This window comes from Pseudophryne corroboree, chromosome 1, assembly GCF_028390025.1.
Source record: "Pseudophryne corroboree isolate aPseCor3 chromosome 1, aPseCor3.hap2, whole genome shotgun sequence".
NCBI classification, from domain to species: domain Eukaryota; kingdom Metazoa; phylum Chordata; class Amphibia; order Anura; family Myobatrachidae; genus Pseudophryne; species Pseudophryne corroboree.
Genome location: NC_086444.1, coordinates 59410416 through 59436632, shown reverse-complemented (window position 1 = coordinate 59436632; position 26217 = coordinate 59410416). Strand labels below are relative to the sequence as shown.

Below are 26217 nucleotides of genomic sequence, written 5' to 3'. Positions count from 1 at the left end.
GTTTGGGAGCTTTGGTATAATCCCCATGGTCCTTACGGAGTTCCCAGCATCCACTAGGACGTCAGAGAAAATAAGAATTTACTTACCGATAATTCTATTTCTCGGAGTCCGTAGTGGATGCTGGGGTTCCTGAAAGGACCATGGGGAATAGCGGCTCCGCAGGAGACAGGGCACAAAAGTAAAGCTTTTACAGGTCAGGTGGTGTGTACTGGCTCCTCCCCCTATGACCCTCCTCCAGACTCCAGTTAGGTACTGTGCCCGGACGAGCGTACACAATAAGGGAGGATTTTGAATCCCGGGTAAGACTCATACCAGCCACACCAATCACACCGTACAACTTGTGATCTAAACCCAGTTAACAGTATGATAACAGAGGAGCCTCTGAAAGATGGCTTCCTAAACAATAACCCAAATTAGTTAACAATAACTATGTACAAGTATTGCAGATAATCCGCACTTGGGATGGGCGCCCAGCATCCACTACGGACTCCGAGAAATAGAATTATCGGTAAGTAAATTCTTATTTTCTCTATCGTCCTAAGTGGATGCTGGGGTTCCTGAAAGGACCATGGGGATTATACCAAAGCTCCCAAACGGGCGGGAGAGTGCGGATGACTCTGCAGCACCGAATGAGAGAACTCCAGGTCCTCTTTTGCCAGGGTATCAAATTTGTAAAATTTTACAAACGTGTTCTCCCCTGACCACGTAGCTGCTCGGCAGAGTTGTAATGCCGAGACCCCTCGGGCAGCCGCCCAAGATGAGCCCACCTTCCTTGTGGAATGGGCCTTAACAGATTTAGGCTGTGGCAGGCCTGCCACAGAATGTGCAAGTTGAATTGTGTTACAAATCCAACGAGCAATCGACTGCTTAGAAGCAGGAGCACCCAACTTGTTGGGTGCATACAGTATAAACAGCGAGTCAGATTTTCTGACTCCAGCCGTCCTTGAAATATATATTTTTAAGGCTCTGACAACGTCTAACAACTTGGAGTCCTCCAAGTCGTCTGTAGCCGCAGGCACTACAATAGGCTGGTTCAGGTGAAACGCTGATACCACCTTAGGGAGAAAATGCGGACGTGTCCGCAGCTCTGCCCTATCCGAATGGAAAATTAAATAAGGGCTTTTATAAGATAAAGCCGCCAATTCAGATACTCTCCTGGCCGAAGCCAGGGCCAGTAACATAGTCACTTTCCATGTGAGATATTTCAAATCCACATTCTTTAGTGGTTCAAACCAATGGGATTTGAGGAAATCTAAAACTACATTTAGATTCCACGGTGCCACCGGAGGCACCACAGGAGGCTGTATATGCAGTACTCCTTTGACAAAAGTCTGGACCTCAGGGACTGAGGCCAATTCTTTTTGGAAGAATATTGACAGGGCCGAAATTTGAACCTTTATAGATCCCAATTTGAGACCCATAGACAATCCTGATTGCAGGAAATGTAGGAAACGACCCAGTTGAAATTCCTCCGTCGGAGCACTCCGATCCTCGCACCACGCAACATATTTTCGCCAAATACGGTGATAATGTTTCGCGGTGACTTCCTTCCTTGCCTTTATCAAGGTAGGAATGACCTCTTCTGGAATGCCTTTTCCTTTTAGGATCTGGCGTTCAACCGCCATGCCGTCAAACGCAGCCGCGGTAAGTCTTGAAAGAGACACGGACCCTGCTGGAGCAGGTCCCTTCTCAGAGGTAGAGGCCACGGCTCGTCCGTGACCATCTCTTGAAGTTCCGGGTACCAAGTCCTTCTTGGCCAATCCGGAGCCACTAGTATCGTTCTTACTCCTCTTCGCCGTATAATTCTCAATACCTTTGGTATGAGAGGCAGAGGAGGAAACACATACACCGACTGATACACCCAAGGTGTTACCAGCGCGTCCACAGCTATTGCCTGCGGATCTCTTGACCTGGCGCAATACCTGTCCAGTTTTTTGTTGAGGCGAGACGCCATCATGTCCACCATTGGTTTTTCCCAACGGTTTATTAGCATGTGAAAAACTTCTGGATGAAGTCCCCACTCTCCCGGGTGAAGATCGTGTCTGCTGAGGAAGTCTGCTTCCCAGTTGTCCACGCCCGGGATGAATACTGCTGACAAAGCTATCACGTGATTCTCCTCCCAGCGAAGGATCCTGGCAGCTTCTGCCATTGCACTCCTGCTTCTTGTGCCGCCCTGTCTGTTTACATGGGCGACTGCCGTGATGTTGTCCGACTGGATCAACACCGGTCTTCCTTGAAGCAGAGGTTCCGCCTGGCTTAGAGCATTGTAGATCGCTCTTAGTTCCAGAATGTTTATGTGCAGAGACTTTTCCAGGCTCGTCCACACTCCCTGGAAGTTTCTTCCCTGTGTGACTGCTCCCCAGCCTCTCAGGCTGGCGTCCGTGGTCACCAGGATCCAATCCTGTATGCCAATTCTGCGGCCCTCCAATAGATGAGCCTCCTGCAACCACCACAGGAGAGATACCCTTGTCCTTGGCGACAGGGTTATCCGCAGGTGCATCTGAAGATGCGACCCTGACCATTTGTCCAACAGATCCCTTTGAAAAATTCTTGCATGGAATCTACCGAACGGAATTGCTTCGTAAGAAGCTACCATTTTTCCCAGGACTCTTGTGCATTGATGTACAGACACCTTTCCTGGTTTTAGGAGGTTCCTGACCAGGTCGGATAACTCCTTGGCTTTTTCCTCGGGAAGAAAAACCTTTTTCTGAACTGTGTCCAGAATCATCCCCAGGAACAGCAGACGAGTTGTCGGCATTAATTGGGATTTTGGAATATTCAGAATCCATCCGTGCTGCTTTAGCACCTCTTGAGATAGTGCTAATCCCATCTCTAGCTGTTCTCTGGACCTTGCCCTTATTAGGAGATCGTCCAAGTATGGGATAATTAATACGCCTTTTCTTCGAAGAAGAATCATCATCTCGGCCATTACCTTTGTAAAGACCCGAGGTGCCGTGGACAACCCAAACGGCAGCGTCTGAAACTGATAGTGACAGTTTTGTACAACGAACCTGAGGTACCCCTGGTGTGAGGGGTAAATTGGAACGTGGAGATACGCATCCTTGATGTCCAAGGATACCATAAAATCCCCTTCTTCCAGGTTCGCTATCACTGCTCTGAGTGACTCCATCTTGAACTTGAACTTCTTTATGTACAGGTTCAAGGACTTCAGATTTAGAATAGGCCTTACCGAGCCATCCGGCTTCGGTACCACAAATAGAGTGGAGTAATACCCCTTCCCTTGCTGTAGAAGAGGTACCTTGACTATCACCTGCTGAGAGTACAGCTTGTGAATGGCTTCCAAAACCGTCTCCCTTTCGGAGGGGGACGTTGGTAAAGCAGACTTCAGGAAACGGCGAGGTGGAGACGTCTCTAATTCCAACCTGTACCCCTGAGATATTATCTGCAGGATCCAGGGATTTACCTGCGAGTGAGCCCACTGCGCGCTGTAATTCTTGAGACGCCCGCCTACCGCCCCCGAGTCCGCTTGAGAAGCCCCAGCGTCATGCTGAGGCTTTTGTAGAAGCCGGGGAGGGCTTCTGTTCCTGGGAAGGAGCTGCCTGTTGCTGTCTCTTCCCTCGTCCTCTGCCTCGTGGCAGATATGAATAGCCCTTTGCTCTCTTGTTTTTAAAGGAACGAAAGGGCTGCGGTTGAAAGGTCGGTGCCTTTTTCTGTTGGGGAGTGACTTGAGGTAGAAAGGTGGATTTCCCGGCCGTAGCCGTGGCCACCAAATCCGATAGACCGACCCCAAATAACTCCTCCCCCTTATACGGCAAAACTTCCATATGCCGTTTTGAATCCGCATCGCCTGTCCACTGTCGTGTCCATAAAGCTCTTCTGGCCGAAATGGACATAGCACTTACCCGTGATGCCAGTGTGCAGATATCTCTCTGTGCATCACGCATATAAAGAAAAGCATCCTTTATTTGTTCTAACGACAGTAAAATATTGTCCCTGTCCAGGGTATCAATATTTTCGATCAGGGACTCTGACCAAACTACCCCAGCACTGCACATCCAGGCAGTCGCAATAGCTGGTCGTAGTATAACACCTGCATGTGTGTATATACTTTTTTGGATATTTTCCATCCTCCTATCTGATGGATCCTTAAGTGCGGCCGTCTCAGGAGAGGGTAACGCCACTTGTTTTGATAAGCGTGTTAGCGCTTTGTCCACCCTAGGAGGTGTTTCCCAGCGCTCCCTAACCTCTGGTGGGAAAGGGTATAAAGCCAATAACTTCTTTGAAATTAGCAGTTTTTTATCGGGGGCAACCCACGCTTCATCACACACGTCATTTAATTCTTCTGATTCGGGAAAAACTACTGGTAGTTTTTTCACACCCCACATAATACCCTGTTTAGTGGTACCTGTAGTATCAGCTAATTGTAACGCCTCCTTCATTGCCAAAATCATATAACGTGTGGCCCTACTGGAAAATACGGTTGATTCGTCGCCCTCACCACTGGAATCAGTGCCTGTGTCTGGGTCTGTGTCGACCGACTGAGGCAAAGGGCGTTTTACAGCCCCTGACGGTGCTTGAGGCGCCTGGACAGGCACTAATTGATTGTCCGGCCGCCTCATGTCGGCAAACGACTGTTTAAGCGAATTGACGCTATCCCGTAATTCCACAAATAAAGGCATCCATTCCGGTGTCGACTCCCTAGGGGGTGACATCCTCATATTTGGCAATTGCTCCGCCTCCACACCAATATCGTCCTCATACATGTCGACACACACGTACCGACACACAGCAGACACACAGGGAATGCTCCATACGAAGACAGGACCCACTAGCCCTTTGGGGAGACAGAGGGAGAGTCTGCCAGCACACACCAAAAAGCGCTATATATGACAGGGATAGCCTTATGATTAAGTGCTCCCTTATAGCTGCTTTTTATATAAATATATAGCCATTAATATGCCCCCCCTCTCTGTTTTACCCTGTTTCTGTAGTGCAGTGCAGGGGAGAGACCTGGGAGCCGTCCTGACCAGCGGAGCTGTGACAGAAAATGGCGCCGTGTGCTGAGGAGATAGGCCCCGCCCCTTTTTCGGCGGGCTCGTCTCCCGCTATTTAGTACATTTAGGCAGGGGTAAATATCTCCATATAGCCTCTGGGGCTATATGTGAGGTATTTTTTGCCTTTTAAAAGGTTTTCATTTGCCTCCCAGGGCGCCCCCCCCCCAGCGCCCTGCACCCTCAGTGACTGCCGTGTGAAGTGTGCTGAGAGGAAAATGGCGCACAGCTGCAGTGCTGTGCGCTACCTTAGAAGACTGCTGGAGTCTTCAGCCGCCGATTCTGGACCTCTTCTTGCTTCAGCATCTGCGAGGGGGCCGGCGGCGCGGCTCCGGTGACCATCCAGGCTGTACCTGTGATCGTCCCTCTGGAGCTTCATGTCCAGTAGCCAAGAAGCCAATCCATCCTGCACGCAGGTGAGTTCACTTCTTCTCCCCTCTGTCCCTCGTTGCAGTGATCCTGTTGCCAGCAGGAATCACTGTAAAATAAAAAACCTAAGCTAAACTGTCTAAGCAGCTCTTTATGAGAGCCACCTAGAATTGCACCCTTCTCGGCCGGGCACAAAAATCTAACTGGAGTCTGGAGGAGGGTCATAGGGGGAGGAGCCAGTACACACCACCTGACCTGTAAAAGCTTTACTTTTGTGCCCTGTCTCCTGCGGAGCCGCTATTCCCCATGGTCCTTTCAGGAACCCCAGCATCCACTTAGGACGATAGAGAAAATAAGAATTTACTCACCGGTAATTCTATTTCTCGTAGTCTGTAGTGGATGCTGGGCGCCCATCCCAAGTGCGGTTTATCTGCAATACTTGTACATAGTTATTGTTAACTAAATCGGGTTATTGTTGAGCCATCTGTTGAGAGGCTCTATTGTTTCATACTGTTAACTGTGTTTCATATCACGAGTTGTACGGTGTGATTGGTGTGGCTGGTATGAGTCTTACCCGGGATTCAAAATCCTTCCTTATTGTGTACGCTCGTCCGGGCACAGTACCTAACTGAGGCTTGGAGGAGGGTCATAGTGGGAGGAGCCAGTGCACACCAGGTAGTCTAAGATCTTTCTAGAGTGCCCAGCCTCCTTCGGAGCCCGCTATTCCCCATGGTCCTTACGGAGTTCCCAGCATCCACTACGGACTACGAGAAATAGAATTACCGGTGAGTAAATTCTTATTATAATGTTACGGGAAGCGATCAGAACTGAGGGTGTTGGATACAGCTGGCCACACCTGTTGTCTAGGACAATTGGTCAAATTAATCCGACTGGTGTGAAAATGAATGGGTGCATGGCGGAGGGGAGGACAATTCTGTCACCTGGGGATGCAGACGTGTGCCAGCAGGAAGCTCTGATGATGATAAATGACTGCAGTCAGCAATGAAAGCTAATACGGCAAACAGCAGAGGAAACCAGCAGGAGAGGGGGAGTCTGACATACAGTATATACAGCGATATGTGCTTCTATTGAGGTGGGAGTGCGTGCTCTTCAAGCACCAGTTCTAGGTTTGATATTTATTCTAAAGAGATTATCTGTGAGTCACTGATTTATACAGACGCTCAGCATCATTACATTGCACAAACTATGCAGGGAAGCCAGCATACTGTAATACCCTGACAATAACCATACTCGCTGGTCACACGTCCCAAATTCCATACGCACCAGCTTCAGACTGCTGCAACCTGTGCATAGACCGGGAAGTGTCACGGGCAGCTGGACTGAGAGAAGAATGAATACAATAGTGGTTGCTGAACCTCTCCACAGACCTAACCACCAGTGCATGTGTGACTGACTGGCATCCTCAGAAGCAGGCAAGTCAGATAATGATCTTGGTGCCCATATTTTCACCTCTCTATTGCCAGGAAAGGAGCGGATCTAGTATTGGGGTTAATAGAGGGCAGTTGTCAGAGCAAACTGCAACAGAACATCTATACTGTGCTAATGTTTTGACACCATGACACATATCGCCACCTACCAGATGTTAGAAGGTACTGCACCAGTGAGTCAAGTTTATTATCATTTCTAGAAAAACTTGGTACTTTATCAATTCCGCCATCATTGGTCTGACGGGTGTCGGGATTCTGGCGTCAGTATTTCGAACTGCCGAGATCTTGACCGTATACCGTTACAAGAGCGCCCCAAACCAAAAGTCATAGGCCATTTTTGTTCTAATAGAAGTGAATAATCACGCTCATTGATAGAACTTCACTAAATGTTTGCTGGAAAGGCCATAGACTTTGGGCCTCATTCAGGTTTGTTAGCAAACCAAAAAAACTGACTAATGGGCAAAACCATGCTGCACTGCAGGTGGGGCAGATGTAACATGTGCAGAGAGAGTTAGATTTGGGTGGGGTGTGTTCAAACTGAAATCTAACTTGCAGTGTAAAAATAAAGCAGCCAGTATTTACCCTGCACAGAAACAATATAGCCCACCCAAATCTACATCTCTCTGCACATGTTACATCTGCCCCACCTGCAGTGCAACATGGTTTTGCCCATTAGTGTGCTACTTCAGAGGCCCTGGTGGATTCAAAGGAGGATGGAATTAATAAACCGCAATTCAGTGGAACCAACAGACACTGCTGCTGCTACCGTCCTTTATGTACAGCATTCCACTTACTCCTGAATACTCCCCTCATGGGAACCTCAGTAGACCCCATTGTTAATTTTAATAGTGCGGACTTGTTGTGCGGTGAATGCTTCACCGGCAACATACACTTCTCAGCTACGATCGAAAGCTGAGCTAGAGGTCAACTTCAGTGGCAAGGGTGGCTTGGAGGGAAATGACAATATTTCCTGGAAAATTAGCAAATTACTTAGATCAGTTACCGAAGTTACGAGTCTAAACTTTTTGTTTGCGGTTTTACAGATTCCTGTGGTTATGTGGGCTGCCATCGCCACATAGCATCACAGATAGGGTTCTTTAGTATCAGTTTCAGGCTAGGAAGAGTTTTGTAGAACTGAAAAGGTCATTGGAGCTTCTAACAAACCTTTGTTTGATTGAGAGGGTCATTTCTTAGTCTCTGTTTGTTCTTCTGCAATTTACTGGGCATCATCTTTCCCGTTCTGAAGTCAAAACTGTTGAGGTCAACAGAGTTCCCCAGGTACCTGGCCAACTGGGGCTTGCTTCTGAACTTCTTACCGCTTGGACTAGAAAGAAGAAAATACTTTAGTAGAATTCTTTAAAAAAGAGAGAGGGGACTTAGCTTCAGGAACGAGTCCTGCAAACTGTAAGAATTCTTTACGTATAGGTTCAAATAAATAATATGCATCTGGTTCATTATGTACTGGAAGCGGACCAGGTCCTTCAACCCTCAAACTCAAGGCCGCACAACCTGACATTGGGGCAGATGTATTAAGCCTGGAGAAGGCATATGGAAGTGATAAAGCGGTGATAAGTGCAAGGAGATAACGCACCAGCCAATCAGCTTATAACAGTCAATTTACATATTAGAGCTGATTGGCTGGTGCGTTATCACCTTGCACTTATCACTGCTTTATCACTTCTCCAGGCTTAATACATCTGCCCCACTAATGTTTAATCATTTTAATTAATAACTGCTTCTAGGCTTTTATTTACTCCTCCATGTAATTCATGAAGCCACATTCTACTAGGTCCACTGGGAACAGGTAGCGAAGTACAAAGGAGGTAAATTATGTAATCTGATTGTCAGCCAAATGCTTCATATTACTCACTACATAAAAAGATTGCGGCCAATACGGCCTGCGTTTCAGATTCATACTGCAGACTATGGTGGTTGCCATCACCAAGACCTTGGGTGCTGAGAGTGATCACCAGGCCGGCAAGGTGGCACCAACACACAAGTAAAATTTAGTGAACAATTGGTGGGACGCATGGAGAAAATTAACACAATCTTACGACGCCATTGACCCACTGGTACGGTAGAGAGGGTACAGGGATGTGCACAAGTCTCCATCCAGGCAAGTAGGCGCATTCAGTTCTGTGCGTGCAATGTGGGAGCAATTACAGCCGACTTACGTCAATGAGTTGCCTTAGGTTATATGAAAGACGGCGTTACTACACTAAATAATGATGGAAGCGCAGGGGGCACTGTGTGGCAGTACGCCGGCTACAATATTGTGTTTGGGTGGAGGAATACTGGCTGATCTGCATAGTGGGGGTTGACGGGGGGGAGAGCGGCTCTTATTTAGTAGGAGTCATTGGCTGGTACACTGTGAGGAGCACAGATATACTGTGGGGGACTCAATGCTGGTCTGGTGTGGGGACAGTAGCTGGATAATGGGATATACTGTGCAGGTAATGTTACCTGTATAAAATAGCCCTGATCATGGAACCTGGTGTGGCCCGTGCACCAGAGATTGTGTCCAGACAATTTTGAAACCCCAACTTTTGGAGGAACTTACCCAGGCCAGGCCTAGGTCTTTATCATCATCAAATCAGGAGCAGTTATTAATTCAGCAGGAATGTCCAAAGTGCTCCTTTTCCCTATGTACAGTGGAGGCAGATATACGGGCTACATTAATATTCATATGAATGAAGCCTATATATGAACTAAGCACTAGTGACAGCACAGAGACCCAAACTGGCCAACCACTACACACTGTAGCTGATCCATAGTATGAACACAAGTCATCAGGAACATTGCATGTGCAGAAGTCCATGCCTACATTTGCCTGTACGCGGAACTGTACTCATTTCTGCATCAGTACTGCCCTTATCCGTACAACTGGTCTCACAGTCCTTATCCTTATCAGTGCGCACCTGCACCAGCCCTAGCCTTGGTGCAAATCATCTGTCTGTACAAAGATGTATTTACACCAATATTCAAATATGCATGGCCACAATTCCATTCATACGCCCTCACTGAGGATTGCCCATGTACAAACGCCCGGTTCCAGCTCAGAGGCGCCCTTTAAGCCGCGTGTAAAGAAACGACTGACTCGCCTTCACCTATGCGCTAACACCCATTTGCTCTTCACTGGGTCAGAGTCATCCTACTGACTTGCATTTAACACAATAAAAGTGGAAATCCAGAATGACAGCTTTCCAAATCAGCTGTTCAGTGTAACCCCTGTACATTTGGAACCTGCATCACTCACAGAACTGGCGTTCCTGCCAATATGGGTTTTTTTTTTTGCCTTTGAAACATCTCAGCAATGCCCATACCCCATATTGCCAGATTAGCCACTGCGGAGACCTTTGCAGCATGGCAGGAATAATGGTGCCACCAGTGACTGGCAGCCCAGACATTTAGCTGTCTAAGGGCACCGTGCCACCTTCCAGCGCACAGGCTCTTAGCACTTCTACATACTGGCTGCTTGCGACATATGTATTTCACAATATCCTATGTCCACCACTGTAGGTCTACTGTAACAGCGTGCTCCAGCTTGGCATCTTAAGTTCTACATGCAAGACCCTGTAGCTCAGGCAGACGACGCAGCCACACGTAGCCGACGGTAATGATCGCGCTGCAGACAGTCTGCAGCTGTCAGAGGCAGGACATAGCTATTAGCTGCACGGAAGAGTGTTTCACAGTTTTTACACAAGTCCTGCCACATTTGCACTAGCATACTTCTGTCGTACGTGCTGCATGTGCTCGTATACTTGTCTTAGGCAAACACAGCCACTAGCCAGGCCGCAGTATGACTCAGACACAGATCGCTGCTCCCAGCCTGAAGGCGCGGTGCTGACAGGGTCACGGTAAAATCAACTCGTTCTGGTGCCAAATGCACTACAGCAGCTCTCTCCCTGTGCACTAGTGTAACGTACATGAAAACACCTAGATATATTCTGCAGATTTATATATTATATATAATTTGTGGTGGCACTCAGGAGTGCGTAGCTAATTCTTCCAGCTAGTACCAGTGTGGAAGGCACCAGAAATCTCGCATCAGAAGACGCGCACAGGCACGGTGTTATATATAATATTTGTCTTGGGGGACAAAAGTGATGTCATCACGGCCAAGCACAGTGTCACAGTGCATGCGGCCATGGAACACAGGCTACGGTATGAAATCAAAGGTATGGCTTCTGCGCAATTCAGGTTGGAAAAATGTAAACTTTTTTTTTCTTAACCCTTTATGACCCATTGCACGTTGACAGTGAATCCCAGTGAAGACAGTGGTGAGGTAGATGAATGAGGCCCTATGTAACCTCCCAAAAAAAAATAAGAATTTACTTACCGATAATTCTATTTCTCGGAGTCCGTAGTGGATGCTGGGGTTCCTGAAAGGACCATGGGGAATAGCGGCTCCGCAGGAGACAGGGCACAAAAGTAAAGCTTTCCGATCAGGTGGTGTGCACTGGCTCCTCCCCCTATGACCCTCCTCCAAGCCAGTTAGGTACTGTGCCCGGACGAGCGTACACAATAAGGGAGGAATTTTGAATCCCGGGTAAGACTCATACCAGCCACACCAATCACACCGTACAACTTGTGATCTAAACCCAGTTAACAGTATGATAACAGCGGAGCCTCTGAAAAGATGGCTCACAACAATAATAACCCGATTTTTGTAACTATGTACAAGTATTGCAGATAATCCGCACTTGGGATGGGCGCCCAGCATCCACTACGGACTCCGAGAAATAGAATTATCGGTAAGTAAATTCTTATTTTCTCTATCGTCCTAGTGGATGCTGGGGTTCCTGAAAGGACCATGGGGATTATACCAAAGCTCCCAAACGGGCGGGAGAGTGCGGATGACTCTGCAGCACCGAATGAGAGAACTCCAGGTCCTCCTTAGCCAGGGTATCAAATTTGTAGAATTTAGCAAACGTGTTTGCCCCTGACCAAGTAGCTGCTCGGCAAAGTTGTAAAGCCGAGACCCCTCGGGCAGCCGCCCAAGATGAGCCCACCTTCCTTGTGGAATGGGCATTTACATATTTTGGCTGTGGCAGGCCTGCCACAGAATGTGCAAGCTGAATTGTATTACACATCCAACTAGCAATAGTCTGCTTAGAAGCAAGAGCACCCAGTTTGTTGGGTGCATACAGGATAACAGCAAGTCAGTTTTCCTGACTCCAGCCGTCCTGGAACATATTTTCAGGGCCCTGACAACATCTAGCAACTTGGAGTCCTCCAAGTCCCTAGTAGGTGCAAGGCACCACAATAAGCTGGTTCAGGTGAAACACTGACACCACCTTAGGGAGAGAACTGGGGACGAGTCCGCAGCTCTGCCCTGTCCGAATGGACAAACAGATATGGGCTTTTTTGAGAAAAAACCACCAATTTGACACTCGCCTGGTCCAGGCCAGGGCCAAGAGCATGGTCACTTTTCATGTGAGATGCTTCAAATCCACAGATTTGACTGGTTTTAAACCAATGTGATTTGAGGAATCCCAGAACTACGTTGAGATCCCACAGTGCCACTGGAGGCACAAAAGGGGGTTGTATATGCAATACTCCCTTGACAAACTTCTGGACTTCAGGAACTGAAGCCAATTCTTTCTGGAAGAAAATCGACAGGGCCGAAATTTGAACCTTAATGGACCCCAATTTGAGGCCCATAGACACTCCTGTTTGCAGGAAATGCAGGAAACGACCGAGTTGAAATTTCTTTGTGGGGCCTTCCTGGCCTCACACCACGCAACATATTTTCGCCACATGTGGTGATAATGTTGTGCGGTCACCTCCTTTCTGGCTTTGACCAGGGTAGGAATGACCTCTTCCGGAATGCCTTTTTCCCTTAGGATCCGGCTTTCCACCGCCATGCCGACAAACGCAGCTGCGGTAAGTCTTGGAACAGACATGGTACTTGCTGAAGCAAGTCCCTTCTTAGCGGCAGAGGCCATAAGACCTCTGTAAGCATCTCTTGAAGTTCCGGGTACCAAGTCCTTCTTGGCCAATCCGGAGCCATGAGTATAGTTCTTACTCCTCTACGTCTTATAATTCTCAGCACCTTAGGTATGAGAAGCAGAGGAGGGAACACATACACCGACTGGTACACCCACGGTGTTACCAGAACGTCCACAGCTATTGCCTGAGGGTCTCTTGACCTGGCGCAATACCTGTCCCGTTTTTTGTTCAGACGGGACGCCATCATGTCCACCTTTGGTATTTCCCAACGGTTTACAATCATGTGGAAAAAACTTCCCGATGAAGTTTCCACTCTCCCGGGTGGAGGTCGTGCCTGCTGAGGAAGTCTGCTTCCCAGTTTCCATTCCCGGGATGAAACACTGCTGACAGTGCTATCACATGAATTTCCGCCCAGCGAAAAGTCCTTGCAGTTTTTGCCATTGCCCTCCTGCTTCTTGTGTCGCCCTGTCTGTTTACGTGGGCGACTGCCGTGATGTTTTTCCCACTGGATCAATACCGGCTGACCTTGAAGCAGAGGTCTTGCTAAGCTTAGAGCATTATAAATTTACCCTTAGCTCCAGTATATTTATGTGGAGAAAAGTCTCCAGACTTGATCACACTCCCTGGAAATTTTTTCCTTGTGTGACTGCTCCCCAGCCTCTCGGGCTGGGCTCCGTGGTCACCAGCATCCAATCCTGAATGCCGAATCTGCGGCCCTCTAGAAGATGAGCACTCTATAACCACCACAGGAGAGACACCCTTGTCCTTGGATATAGGGTTATCCGCTGATGCATCTGAAGATGCGATCCGGACCATTTGTCCAGCAGATCCCACTGAAAAGTTCTTGCGTGAAATCTGCCGAATGGAATTGCTTCGTAGGAAGCCACCATTTTTACCAGGACCCTTGTGCAATGATGCACTGTTTTTAGGAGGTTCCTGACTAGCTCGGATAACTCCCTGGCTTTCTCTTCCGGGAGAAACACCTTTTTCTGGACTGTGTCCAGAATCATCCCTAGGCACAGCAGACGTGTCGTCGGGATCAGCTGCGATTTTGGAATATTTAGAATCCACCCGTGCTGTTGTAGCAGTATCCTAGATAGTGCTACTCCGACCTCCAACTGTTCCCTGGACTATGCCCTTATCAGGAGATCGTCCAAGTAAGGGATAATTAAGACACCTTTTCTTCGAAGAAGAATCATCATTTCGGCCATTACCTTGGTAAAGACCCGGGGTGCCGTGGACAATCCAAACGGCAGCGTCTGAAACTGATAGTGACAGTTCTGCACCACGAACCTGAGGTACCCTTAGTGAGAAGGGCAAATTTGGGACATAGAGGTAAGGATCCCTGATGTCCCGGGACACTATATAGTCCCCTTCTTCCTGGTTCGTTATCACTGCTCTGAGCGACTCCATCTTGATTTGAACCTTTGTAAGTGTTCAAAAAAAATTTTTTAGAATAAGTCTCACCTAGCCTTCTGGCTTCAGTACCACAATATAGTGTGGAATAATACCCCTTTTCTTGTAGTAGGAGGGGTAATTTAATTATCACCTGCTGGGAATACAGCTTGTGAATTTTTTCCCATACTGCCTCCTTGTCGGAGGGAGACCTTGGTAAAGCAGACTTCAGGAGCCTGCGAAGGGGAAACTTCTCGACATTCCAATCTGTACCCCTGGGATACTACTTGTAGGATCCAGGGGTCCTGTACGGTCTCAGCGCCATGCTGAGAACTTGTCAGAAGCGGTGGAACGCTTCTGTTCCTGGGAATGGGCTGCCTGCTGCAGTCTTCTTCCCTTTCCTCTATCCCTGGGCAGATATGATCTTATAGGGACGAAAGGACTGAGGCTGAAAAGACGGTGTCTTTTTCTGCAGAGATGTGACTTAGGGTAAAAACGGTGGATTTTCCAGCAGTTGCCGTGGCCACCAGGTCCGATGGACCGACCCCAAATAACTCCTCTTCCTTTATACGGCAATACACCTTTGTGCCGTTTGGAATCTGCATCACCTGACCACTGTCGTGTCCATAACATCTTCTGGCAGTTATGGACATCGCATTTACTCTTGATGCCAGAGTGCAAATATCCCTCTGTGCATCTCGCATATATAGAAATGCATCCTTTAAATGCTCTATAGTCAATAAAATACTGTCCCTGTCAAGGGTATCAATATTTTTAGTCAGGGAATCCGACCAAGCCACCCCAGCTCTGCACATCCAGGCTGAGGCGATCGCTGGTCGCAGTATAACACCAGTATGTGTGTATATACTTTTTATGATATTTTCCAACCTCCTGTCAGCTGGACCTTGAGGACGGCCCTATCTATAGACGGTACCGCCACTTGTTTTGATAAGCGTGTGAGCGCCTTATCCACCCTAAGGGGTGTTTCCCAACGCGCCCTAACTTCTGGCGGGAAAGGGTATACCGCCCATAATTTTCTATCGGGGGGAACCCACGCATCATCACACACTTTATTTAAATTTATCTGATTCAGGAAAAACTATGGTAGTTTTTTCACATCCCACATAATACCCTCTTTTGTGGTACTTGTAGTATCAGAAATATGTAACACCTCCTTCATTGCCTTTAACGTGTGGCCCTAATAAGGAATACGTTTGTTTATTCACCGTCGACACTGGATTCAGTGTCCCTGTCTGTGTCTGTGTCGACCGACTAAAGTAAACGGGCGTTTTAAAACCCCTGACGGTGTTTTTGAGACGTCTGGACCGGTACTAATTGTTTGTCGGCCGTCTCATGTCGTCAACCGACCTTGCAGCGTGTTGACATTATCACGTAATTCCCTAAATAAGCCATCCATTCCGGTGTCGACTCCCTAGAGAGTGACATCACCATTACAGGCAATTGCTCCGCCTCCTCACCAACATCGTCCTCCTACATGTCGACACACACGTACCGACACACAGCACACACACAGGGAATGCTCTGATAGAGGACAGGACCCACTAGCCCTTTGGAGAGACAGAGGGAGAGTTTGCCAGCACACACCAAAAACGCTATAATTATATAGGGACAACCTTATATAAGTGTTTTCCCTTATAGCATCTTTTTTATATATTTCTAACGCCAAATTAGTGCCCCCCCTCTCTGTTTTAACCCTGTTTCTGTAGTGCAGTGCAGGGGAGAGCCTGGGAGCCTTCCCTCCAGCCTTTCTGTGAGGGAAAATGGCGCTGTGTGCTGAGGAGATAGGCCCCGCCCCTTTTTCGGCGGCCTCGTCTCCCGCTCTTAACGGATTCTGGCAGGAGTTAAATATCTCCATATAGCCTCCGGAGGCTATATGTGAGGTATTTTTAGCCAAAATAGGTATTCATTTGCCTCCCAGGGCGCCCCCCTCCCAGCGCCCTGCACCCTCAGTGACTGCCGTGTGAAGTGTGCTGAGAGGAAAATGGCGCACAGCTGCAGTGCTGTGCGCTACCTTTAGAAGACTGAGGAGTCTTCTGCCGCCGATTCTGGACCTCTTCTTACTTCAGCATCTGCAAGGGGGCCGGCGGCAAGGCTCCGGTGACCATCCAGGCTGTACCTGTGATCGTCCCTCTGGAGCTGATGTCCAGTAGCCAAGAAGCCAATCCATCCTGCACGCAGGTGAGTTCACTTCTTCTCCCCTAAGTCCCTCGTTGCAGTGATCCTGTTGCCAGCAGGACTCACTGTAAAATAAAAAACCTAAGCTAAACTTTTCTAAGCAGCTCTTTAGGAGAGCCACCTAGATTGCACCCTTCTCGGCCGGGCACAAAAATCTAACTGGCTTGGAGGAGGGTCATAGGGGGAGGAGCCAGTGCACACCACCTGATCGGAAAGCTTTACTTTTGTGCCCTGTCTCCTGCGGAGCCGCTATTCCCCATGGTCCTTTCAGGAACCCCAGCATCCACTAGGACGATAGAGAAATATGGTTTGGTCATTTAGACCCAACGTTCATCCTAATGGACAATGATTTGCTAGCGTTGTAGCTCGAACACCAAAATATTGCGATTCGTTGTTATTCGATATTTTCAAACTCCAATTACTGTCCGTATAACGATTTTGCCAAAAGCCAATTGATAACGTACGTCGTATTACTTGTAAAGTGAGACACTCATCTCGTGGCGATCTCTCTGGGAGAAGCCAGCTGTCAAACTCACAGAGACCGTCACAAGCCGGTGGCGACATCAGTATTTTCGTACGTTTAAATAAATATTGGTATTTGAATGGCAACCATCATCGCAACACAATCTATGCATTACAGTTTTTAATAATGTCCAGTTAAATGGACAAGGGGCCATATAGGAGTTAAGCTTGACCAGTGTGTCATCCAGACTGTATAATCTGTAAGATCAGGCCTACATGGAAGACCTGCTAAAGAACCACCAACACAATCGTACAATGGCCTTACCCATGCTGAGAAGCGATCACCTGCTCGACTCAGTGTTGATACAGGCCAGAGGTTCTTCAGAACCCACACTCAACGTGAACTGTGACCTTCGGGCCTGACTCGCAAGCGGCTCCATGCTGTATGTAGATGGAACTGCAAAGTGAATGCTAATGTCACTATAGGCATGTCCTCATGCATACCACCCCACCTTTATCTATACACGACACTGGCAGTCACCGTCGGCAGTTACACCTACCCTATGCTACAGTAGGTGCAGGAGATCCGTCTGAATACGGCGTCTAGAGTGCATCCACATGACTCAGAACAGTGAGCCAAAGTGACAGTCATCTGATCTATGTAACACAATGGCGCCAACAGGGGCAGTCAGTCAGAAGGGAATGCATAGAGTGGCCGACAGCGGACATCACTAATCCGGTCACCGGTAAAATATCTAAGAGACAGATTCTTACCAGAGCCACTATAGGACTATGCAGGCTGCAATAGTGAGCATGGATGTCCAGCACCATATTAAACCTGGGTGCTATCAATCATCAGAGAAAGCAGCACTCGCACAGAGCATATATAGAACACTCTACATAGTTTAGAACGGTCATTATTTAGTGGGCCTTAATGGTCTGACAATTCTATGTAACTACATTTTTTCAAAGGCAAAGCGAGTTAGTGTTTAAGCTGATAAAAAAAATACTATTTATGGCAACAGAAATTAATTTATCATAATATTGTGGCCACTAGGTGGCCCTGTTCTGGTGGCATCTGTGAATGACACTTTTTTTTTTTTTTTTACCTGGAAGGGCAGTGGTCCATTGTTAAATGGGCAGATTAGGGTGTGCTAATGTGAAAGGAGGGCAGGCCTTCAGGCAGTGGCGGATCCGGGGAGGGGGGGCACGCGGGCCTGTGCCCCTCCTGTCATGTCTAGCACTTAATTAAAAAAAACAACAACAACAGTCCCTTGAAAAAAGAAGTGGCGGCACAGACTGTGCAGTTCACTGGCGCCCGCCGCGATGGAGGGTCTAGTGGCGGCGGCAGCAGTACTAATGAGTCAGACTCATTACAGTACGCTGCAGCCGCGGCCAGTGTGTTAGTAGCTGGGAGCCAGTGGGAGGCGAGCAGAGCGAACTGGCGATTCCACCATTGAGAGGAGAGAGGCACAGGAGGACGCATACAGCGCCAGACAAGAGATTGAGCCTCCCACAACCGCACGGCCCGGCCAAGCCTCCCCCATACAGAAGCGCCCTGTGCTGGGGATCTCTGCACAGGAGCGCCCCCCCTCCTCCTCATTGCTACGTTCCCCTGACGGGCAGAGACATGGCGTGGAAGCTCCTCAGCCATAACTCCACACAAAACAGCTAAGCAAAGAGTGCTTTTAATTGCGGAAATGGCGGAGGGGAGCTGCGGGTACCTATCAGGAGCAGTGGGTACTCGACTGGACTGTACTCCTGGGCACCTGGCTACACAGCAGAAGTGGGTCTGATGTCAGAGGGCTTCCAGTTCAGGTGGAGATGCTTAATTCAATGTGTATGTCTGCATGTAACTGTATTAATGTGTGTGTATATAGCCAGTTGTTGCTTCCCTCCCCTCTGTACAATAACACCCCCCCCCCCACACACACACACACTATTGGCCTTCCATATGGAGGAGACCCCGTTCACTGCTGCCCTACCCTCCATATCCCCCCATCCCTCCTCCTACTGCCCTTGTTGTGAGGCCGCGCGCACCTTCATGGGACCACACGCCAAAGGCGTGCACAAGTTGCCCCCCCCCCCCCTGTCATTTTTTCCTGGACCCGCCCCTGCCTTCAGGGATGGAAGATGGAAGTTATTTTGTCCCTAGCAGTTAATGGTGGTATGTGTGCACGGTTGGTTCTATATCGGAGTGGCTGAAGGGACCTTGTGACGTACCTAGGGGAGGAGCTACGTCACCAGGGGGAGGAGCTACGGGCGAACAGGGTACCCGAAAAGTTCGCTCGCCACGCTTCGGGCACGGTGGCTCGCTCCGCTCCGCTCACCACCTAATTACTAAAGGTAATAGTTGGTGGCTTGGATAGTAGAGGAACTATCCCGCTGGCCCAGCTCCTCCCCCTTGCATCGTAACTCCTCCCCCTTACGGAAAAGGTCCCTTAGCCCACTTGATTCTAGCATCTACCATGTGTGCACGGCACTACCACAAACTGCCCCGGTGAGGTCACCAGCTTGCAGCGCACTGATAGGCTGCTTACTCATATAAATGGGATAAGCCCATAAAATGGCCACCTCCTACATGGAAAATGCAATCAGAATCAATGGGAGACTGAACTCAACTGTTTCATGTTTTCAACCCTACAAATTATTTAACGGTTTAGGCGACAGGTGCACATGTTATATTCCTGGTTATACATTAACTTCATCCCAGTTTATGGAATCATTTGTTTATGAGCTACTTGATAAGTAGTCAAACAAAATGGCTACAGCGCCGCGTTTAATGAGGCAACGATGTAACATAAAGTGACACATTCATCTCATAGATGTAAGGTTATGGCTGCACAAACCACCAAAGCAGCCTAGAGCTCAGTAATACCCATAAGCATATAAAAAGATATGTAACCTAGCCAGCCACACATTCACATCTGTGCAACAGCGGAGCCTGCTCTGGAAGACAATGTGGCGTCTGCAGAACGGGTTCCGGTCTCTAGGTCGACAGTAACTAGGTCAACCACTATTGGTTGACAGTCACTAGGTCGACAGGGTCTCTAGGTCAACATGTTCGGGGTCGACAGGTCAAAAGGTCGACATGAGTTTTTCACAATTTTTTTCTTTTTATGAACTTTTTCATACTTTACGATCCACGTGGACTACAATTGGGAACGGTAACCTGTGCTGAGTGCAGCGGTAGCAGAGCGAGGCACCTTGCCCAAAGCATGGCGAGCAAAGCGAGCCACGCGAGGGGACACGGTGCACTAATTGGGGTTCCCGGTTACTGTACGAAGAAAATTACACAAAAAAAATAAGAATTTACTTACCGATAATTCTATTTCTCGGAGTCCGTAGTGGATGCTGGGGTTCCTGAAAGGACCATGGGGAATAGCGGCTCCGCAGGAGACAGGGCACAAAAAAGTAAAGCTTTAGGATCAGGTGGTGTGCACTGGCTCCTCCCCCTATGACCCTCCTCCAAGCCAGTTAGGTACTGTGCCCGGACGAGCGTACACAATAAGGGAGGAATTTTGAATCCCGGGTAAGACTCATACCAGCCACACCAATCACACCGTACAACTTGTGATCTAAACCCAGTTAACAGTATGATAACAGCGGAGCCTCTGAAAAGATGGCTCACAACAATAATAACCCGATTTTTGTAACTATGTACAAGTATTGCAGATAATCCGCACTTGGGATGGGCGCCCAGCATCCACTACGGACTCCGAGAAATAGAATTATCGGTAAGTAAATTCTTATTTTCTCTATCGTCCTAGTGGATGCTGGGGTTCCTGAAAGGACCATGGGGATTATACCAAAGCTCCCAAACGGGCGGGAGAGTGCGGATGACTCTGCAGCACCGAATGAGAGAACTCCAGGTCCTCTTTTGCCAGGATATCAAATTTGTAGAAATTTACAAACGTGTTCTCCCCTGACCACGTAGCTGCTCGGCAGAGTTGTAATGCCGAGACCTCTCGGGCAGCCGCCCAAGATGAGCCCACCTTCCTTGTGGAATGGGCCTTAACCGATTTAGACTGTGGCAGGCCTGCCTCAGAATGTGCAAGTTGAATTGTGTTACAAATCCAACGAGCAATCGACTGCTTAGAAGCAGGCGCACCCAACTTGTTGGGTGCATACAGTATAAACAGCGAGTCAGATTTTCTGACTCCAGCTGTCCTGGAACATATTTTCAGGGCCCTGACAACTTCTAGCAACTTGGAGTCCTCCAAGTCCCTAGTAGGTGCAAGGCACCACAATAAGCTGGTTCAGGTGAAACACTGACACCACCTTAGGGAGAGAACTGGGGACGAGTCCGCAGCTCTGCCCTGTCCGAATGGACAAACAGATATGGGCTTTTTTGAGAAAAAACCACCAATTTGACACTCGCCTGGTCCAGGCCAGGGCCAAGAGCATGGTCACTTTTTATGTGAGATGCTTCAAATCCACATATTTGACTGGTTTTAAACCAATGTGATTTGAGGAATCCCAGAACTACGTTGAGATCCCACAGTGCCACTAGAGGCACAAAAAAGGGTTTTGTATATGCAATACTCCCTTGACAAACTTCTGGACTTCAGGAACTGAAGCCAATTCTTTCTGGAAGAAAATTTACAGGGCCGAATTTGAACCTTAATGGACCCCAATTTGAGACCCATAGACACTCCTGTTTGCAGGAAATGCAGGAAACGACCGAGTTGAAATTTCTTTGTGGGGCCTTCCTGGCCTCACACCACGCAACATATTTTCGCCACACGTGGTGATAATGTTGTGCGGTCACCTCCTTTCTGGCTTTGACCAGGGTAGGAATGACCTCTTCCGGAATGCCTTTTTTCCCTTAGGATCCGGCTTTCCATCTCCATGCCGACAAACGCAGCTGCGGTAAGTCTTGGAACAGACATGGTACTTGCTGAAGCAAGTCCCTTCTTAGCGGCAGAGGCCATAAGACCTCTGTAAGCATCTCTTGAAGTTCCGGGTACCAAGTCCTCCTTGGCCAATCCGGAGCCATGAGTATAGTTCTTACTCCTCTACGTCTTATAATTCTCAGCACCTTAGGTATGAGAAGCAGAGGAGGGAACACATACACCGACTGGTACACCCACGGTGTTACCAGAACGTCCACATCTATTGCCTGAGGGTCTCTTGACCTGGCGCAATACCTGTCCCGTTTTTTGTTCAGCCGGGACGCCATCATGTCCACCTTTGGTATTTCCCAACGGTTTACAATCATGTGGAAAAAACTTCTCAATGAAGTTTCCACTCTCCCGGGTGGAGGTCGTGCTGAGGAAGTCTGCTTCCCAGTTTCCATTCCCGGGATGAAAAACTGCTGACAGTGTTATCACATGATTTTCCGCCCAGCGAAAAGTCCTTGCAGTTTCTGCCATTGCCCTCCTGCTTCTTGTGTCGCCCTGTCTGTTTACGTGGGCGACTGCCGTGATGTTTTTCCCACTGGATCAATACCGGCTGACCTTGAAGCAGAGGTCTTGCTAAGCTTAGAGCATTATAAATTTACCCTTAGCTCCAGTATATTTATGTGGAGAAAAGTCTCCATACTTGATCACACTCCCTGGAAATTTTTCCCTTGTGTGACTGCTCCCCAGCCTCTCAGGCTGGGCTCCGTGGTTACCAGCATCCAATCCTGAATGCCGAATCTGCGGCCCTCTAGAAGATGAGCAGTCTATAACCACCACAGGAGAGACACCCTTGTCCTTGGATATTGGGTTATCCGCTGATGCATCTGAAGATGCGATCCGGACCATTTGTCCAGCAGATCCCACTGAAAAGTTCTTACGTGAAATCTGCCGAATGGAATTGCTTCGTAGGAAGCCACCATTTTTACCAGGACCCTTGTGCAATGATGCACTGTTTTTTTTTTTAGGAGGTTCCTGACTTGCTCGGATAACTCCCTGGCTTTCTCTTCCGGGAGAAACACCTTTTTCTGGACTGTGTCCAGAATCATCCCTAGGCACAGCAGACGTGTCGTCGGGATCAGCTGCGATTTTGGAATATTTAGAATCCACCCGTGCTGATTGTAGCAGTATCCGAGATAGTGCTACTCCGACCTCCAACTGTTCCCTGGACTATGCCCCTATCAGGAGATCGTCCAAGTAAGGGATAATTTAGACGCCTTTTCTTCGAAGAAGAATCATCAATTCGGCCATTACCTTGGTAAAGACCCCGGGGTGCCGTGGACAATCCAAACGGCAGCGTCTGAAACTGATAGTGACAGTTCTGCACCACGAACCTGAGGTACCCTTAGTGAGAAGGGCAAATTTGGGACATAGAGGTAAGCATCCCTGATGTCCCAGGACACTATATAGTCCCCTTCTTCCTGGTTCGTTATCACTGCTCTGAGTGACTTCATCTTAATTTGAACCTTTGTAAGTGTTCAAAAAAAATTTTTAGAATAAGTCTCACCTAGCCTTCTGGCTTCAGTACCACAATATAGTGTGGAATAATACCCCTTTTCTGTAGTAGGAGGGGTAATTTAATTGTCACCTGCTGGGAATACAGCTTGTGAATTTTTTCCCATACTACCTCCTTGTCGGAGGGAGACTTGGTAAAGCAGACTTCAGGAGCCTGCGAAGGGGAAACGTCTCGACATTCCCATCTGTACCCCCGGGATACTACTTGTAGGATCCAGGGGTCCTGTACGGTCTCAGCGCCATGCTGAGAACTTGTCAGACGCGGTGAAACGCTTCTGTTCCTGGGAATAGGCTGCCTGCTGCAGTCTTCTTCCCTTTCCTCTATCCCTGGGCAGATATGATCTTATAGGGACGAGAGGACTGAGGCTGAAAAGACGGTGTCTTTTTCTGCAGAGATGTGACTTAGGGTAAAAAACGGTGGATTTTCCAGCAGTTGCCGTGACCACCAGGTCCGAAGGACCGACCCCAAACAAGTCCTCTTCCTTTATACGGCCATACTGTGCCGTTTGGAATCTGCATCACCTGACCACTGTCGTGTCCATAACATCTTCTGGCAGTTATGGACATCGCGTTTATTCATGATGCCAGAGTGCAAATATCCCTCTGTGCATCTCGCATATATAGAAATGCTCTATAGTCAATAAAATACTGTCCCTGTCAAGGGTATCAATATTTTTAGTCAGGGAATCCGACCAAGCCACCCTAGCTCTGCACATCCAGGCTGAGGCGATCGCTGGCCGCAGTATAACACCAGTATGTGTGTATATACTTTTTATTATATTTTCCAGCCTTGTCAGCTGGTCCTTGAGGACGGCCCTATCTATAGACGGTACCGCCACTTGTTTTGATAAGCGTGTGAGCGCCTTATCCACCTTAAGGGGTGTTTCCCAACGCGCCCTAACTTCTGGCGGGAAAGGGTATACCGCCCATAATTTTCTATCGGGGGGAACCCACGCATCATCACACACTTTATTTAATTTATCTGATTCAGGAAAAACTATGGTAGTTTTTTCACATCCCACATAATACCCTCTTTTGTGGTACTTGTAGTATCAGAAATACGTAACACCTCCTTCATTGCCTTTAACGTGTGGCCCTAATAAGGAATACGTTTGTTTATTCACCGTCGACACTGGATTCAGTGTCCCTGTCTGTGTCTGTGTCGACCGACTAAAGTAAACGGGCGTTTTAAAACCCTTGACGGTGTTTTTGAGACGTCTGGACCGTACTAATTGTTTGTCGGCCGTCTCATGTCGTCAACCGACCTTGCAGCGTGTTGACATTATCACGTAATTTCCTAAATAAGCCATCCATTCCGGTGTCGACTCCCTAGAGAGTGACATCACCATTACAGGCAATTGCTCCGCCTCCTCACCAACATCGTCCTCCTACCTGTCGACACACACGTACCGACACACAGCACACACACAGGGAATGCTCTGATAGAGGACAGGACCCACTAGCCCTTTGGAGAGACAGAGGGAGAGTTTGCCAGCACACACCAAAAACGCTATAATTATATAGGGACAACCTTATATAAGTGTTTTCCCTTATAGCATCTTAATATATATATAAGCATATCGCCAAATTAGTGCCCCCCCTCTCTGTTTTAACCCTGTTTCTGTAGTGCAGTGCAGGGGAGAGCCTGGGAGCCTTCCCTCCAGCCTTTCTGTGAGGGAAAATGGCGCTGTGTGCTGAGGAGATAGGCCCCGCCCCTTTTTCGGCGGCCTCGTCTCCCGCTCTTAACGGATTCTGGCAGGGGTTAAATATCTCCATATAGCCTCCGGAGGCTATATGTGAGGTATTTTTAGCCAAAATAGGTATTCATTTGCCTCCCAGGGCGCCCCCCTCCCAGCGCCCTGCACCCTCAGTGACTGCCGTGTGAAGTGTGCTGAGAGGAAAATGGCGCACAGCTGCAGTGCTGTGCGCTACCTTTAGAAGACTGAGGAGTCTTCTGCCGCCGATTCTGGACCTCTTCTTACTTCAGCATCTGCAAGGGGGCCGGCGGCAAGGCTCCGGTGACCATCCAGGCTGTACCTGTGATCGTCCCTCTGGAGCTGATGTCCAGTAGCCAAGAAGCCAATCCATCCTGCACGCAGGTGAGTTCACTTCTTCTCCCCTAAGTCCCTCGTTGCAGTGATCCTGTTGCCAGCAGGACTCACTGTAAAATAAAAAACCTAAGCTAAACTTTCCTAAGCAGCTCTTTAGGAGAGCCACCTAGATTGCACCCTTCTCGGCCGGGCACAAAAATCTAACTGGCTTGGAGGAGGGTCATAGGGGGAGGAGCCAGTGCACACCACCTGATCCTAAAGCTTTACTTTTTTGTGCCCTGTCTCCTGCGGAGCCGCTATTCCCCATGGTCCTTTCAGGAACCCCAGCATCCACTAGGACGATAGAGAAAAAACATAAAAAACTCATGTCGACCTTTTGACCTGTCAACATAGAACATGTCGACCTAGAGACCCTGTCGACCTAGTTACTGTCGACCAATAGTGGTCGACCTAGTTACTATCTACCTTCCACACCACACCCCTGCGGAACACAGGAAGTGATACAAAAAAAAACTAACAACTTTGTTTCAAATTATACAAATAATCTAGACAATACAACACAATACTGCTAATACAATGTGCAGCTCAGCAATATTTGTGGAATGAAATTGCAATAGGTGTAAGTAAGCTGCTGGTTTCATCACAGCACTGGGTCATGAGTTTATTCCCAACCAAAGGTGGGTGTGTGTGTGGCGCTATATAAATTAGTGATGGTGACAAATGTTAAATTGATGCCCCAATCAATGAACGGTTAAGGCAAGTACTACGCAATGGTCAGGTCATGTGATCGCACAAGATACAACCACAAAGCATGATCACATGACCTGTATGACGACTGTCAGTGGGGGAGGAGATGCACAGGTACAGAGATAAAGTCCGAGGAACAGAGAGAGATCAAGGCACAGAAAGAATCTGA

At 48.3% G+C, this 26217-nt stretch overlaps 1 protein-coding gene across 1 annotated transcript in view; it reads right to left on the bottom strand.

Moving 5' to 3' along the window:
• Positions 1-26217, bottom strand: part of MBD2 (methyl-CpG binding domain protein 2) — a 112544-nt gene that overhangs the window by 61469 nt on the left and 24858 nt on the right. Inside the window, exon 2 of the mRNA XM_063960039.1 lies at positions 7994-8153. Coding sequence (XP_063816109.1) covers positions 7994-8153 — 160 coding nt within the window. The remainder of the gene's footprint in view (positions 1-7993; positions 8154-26217) is intronic.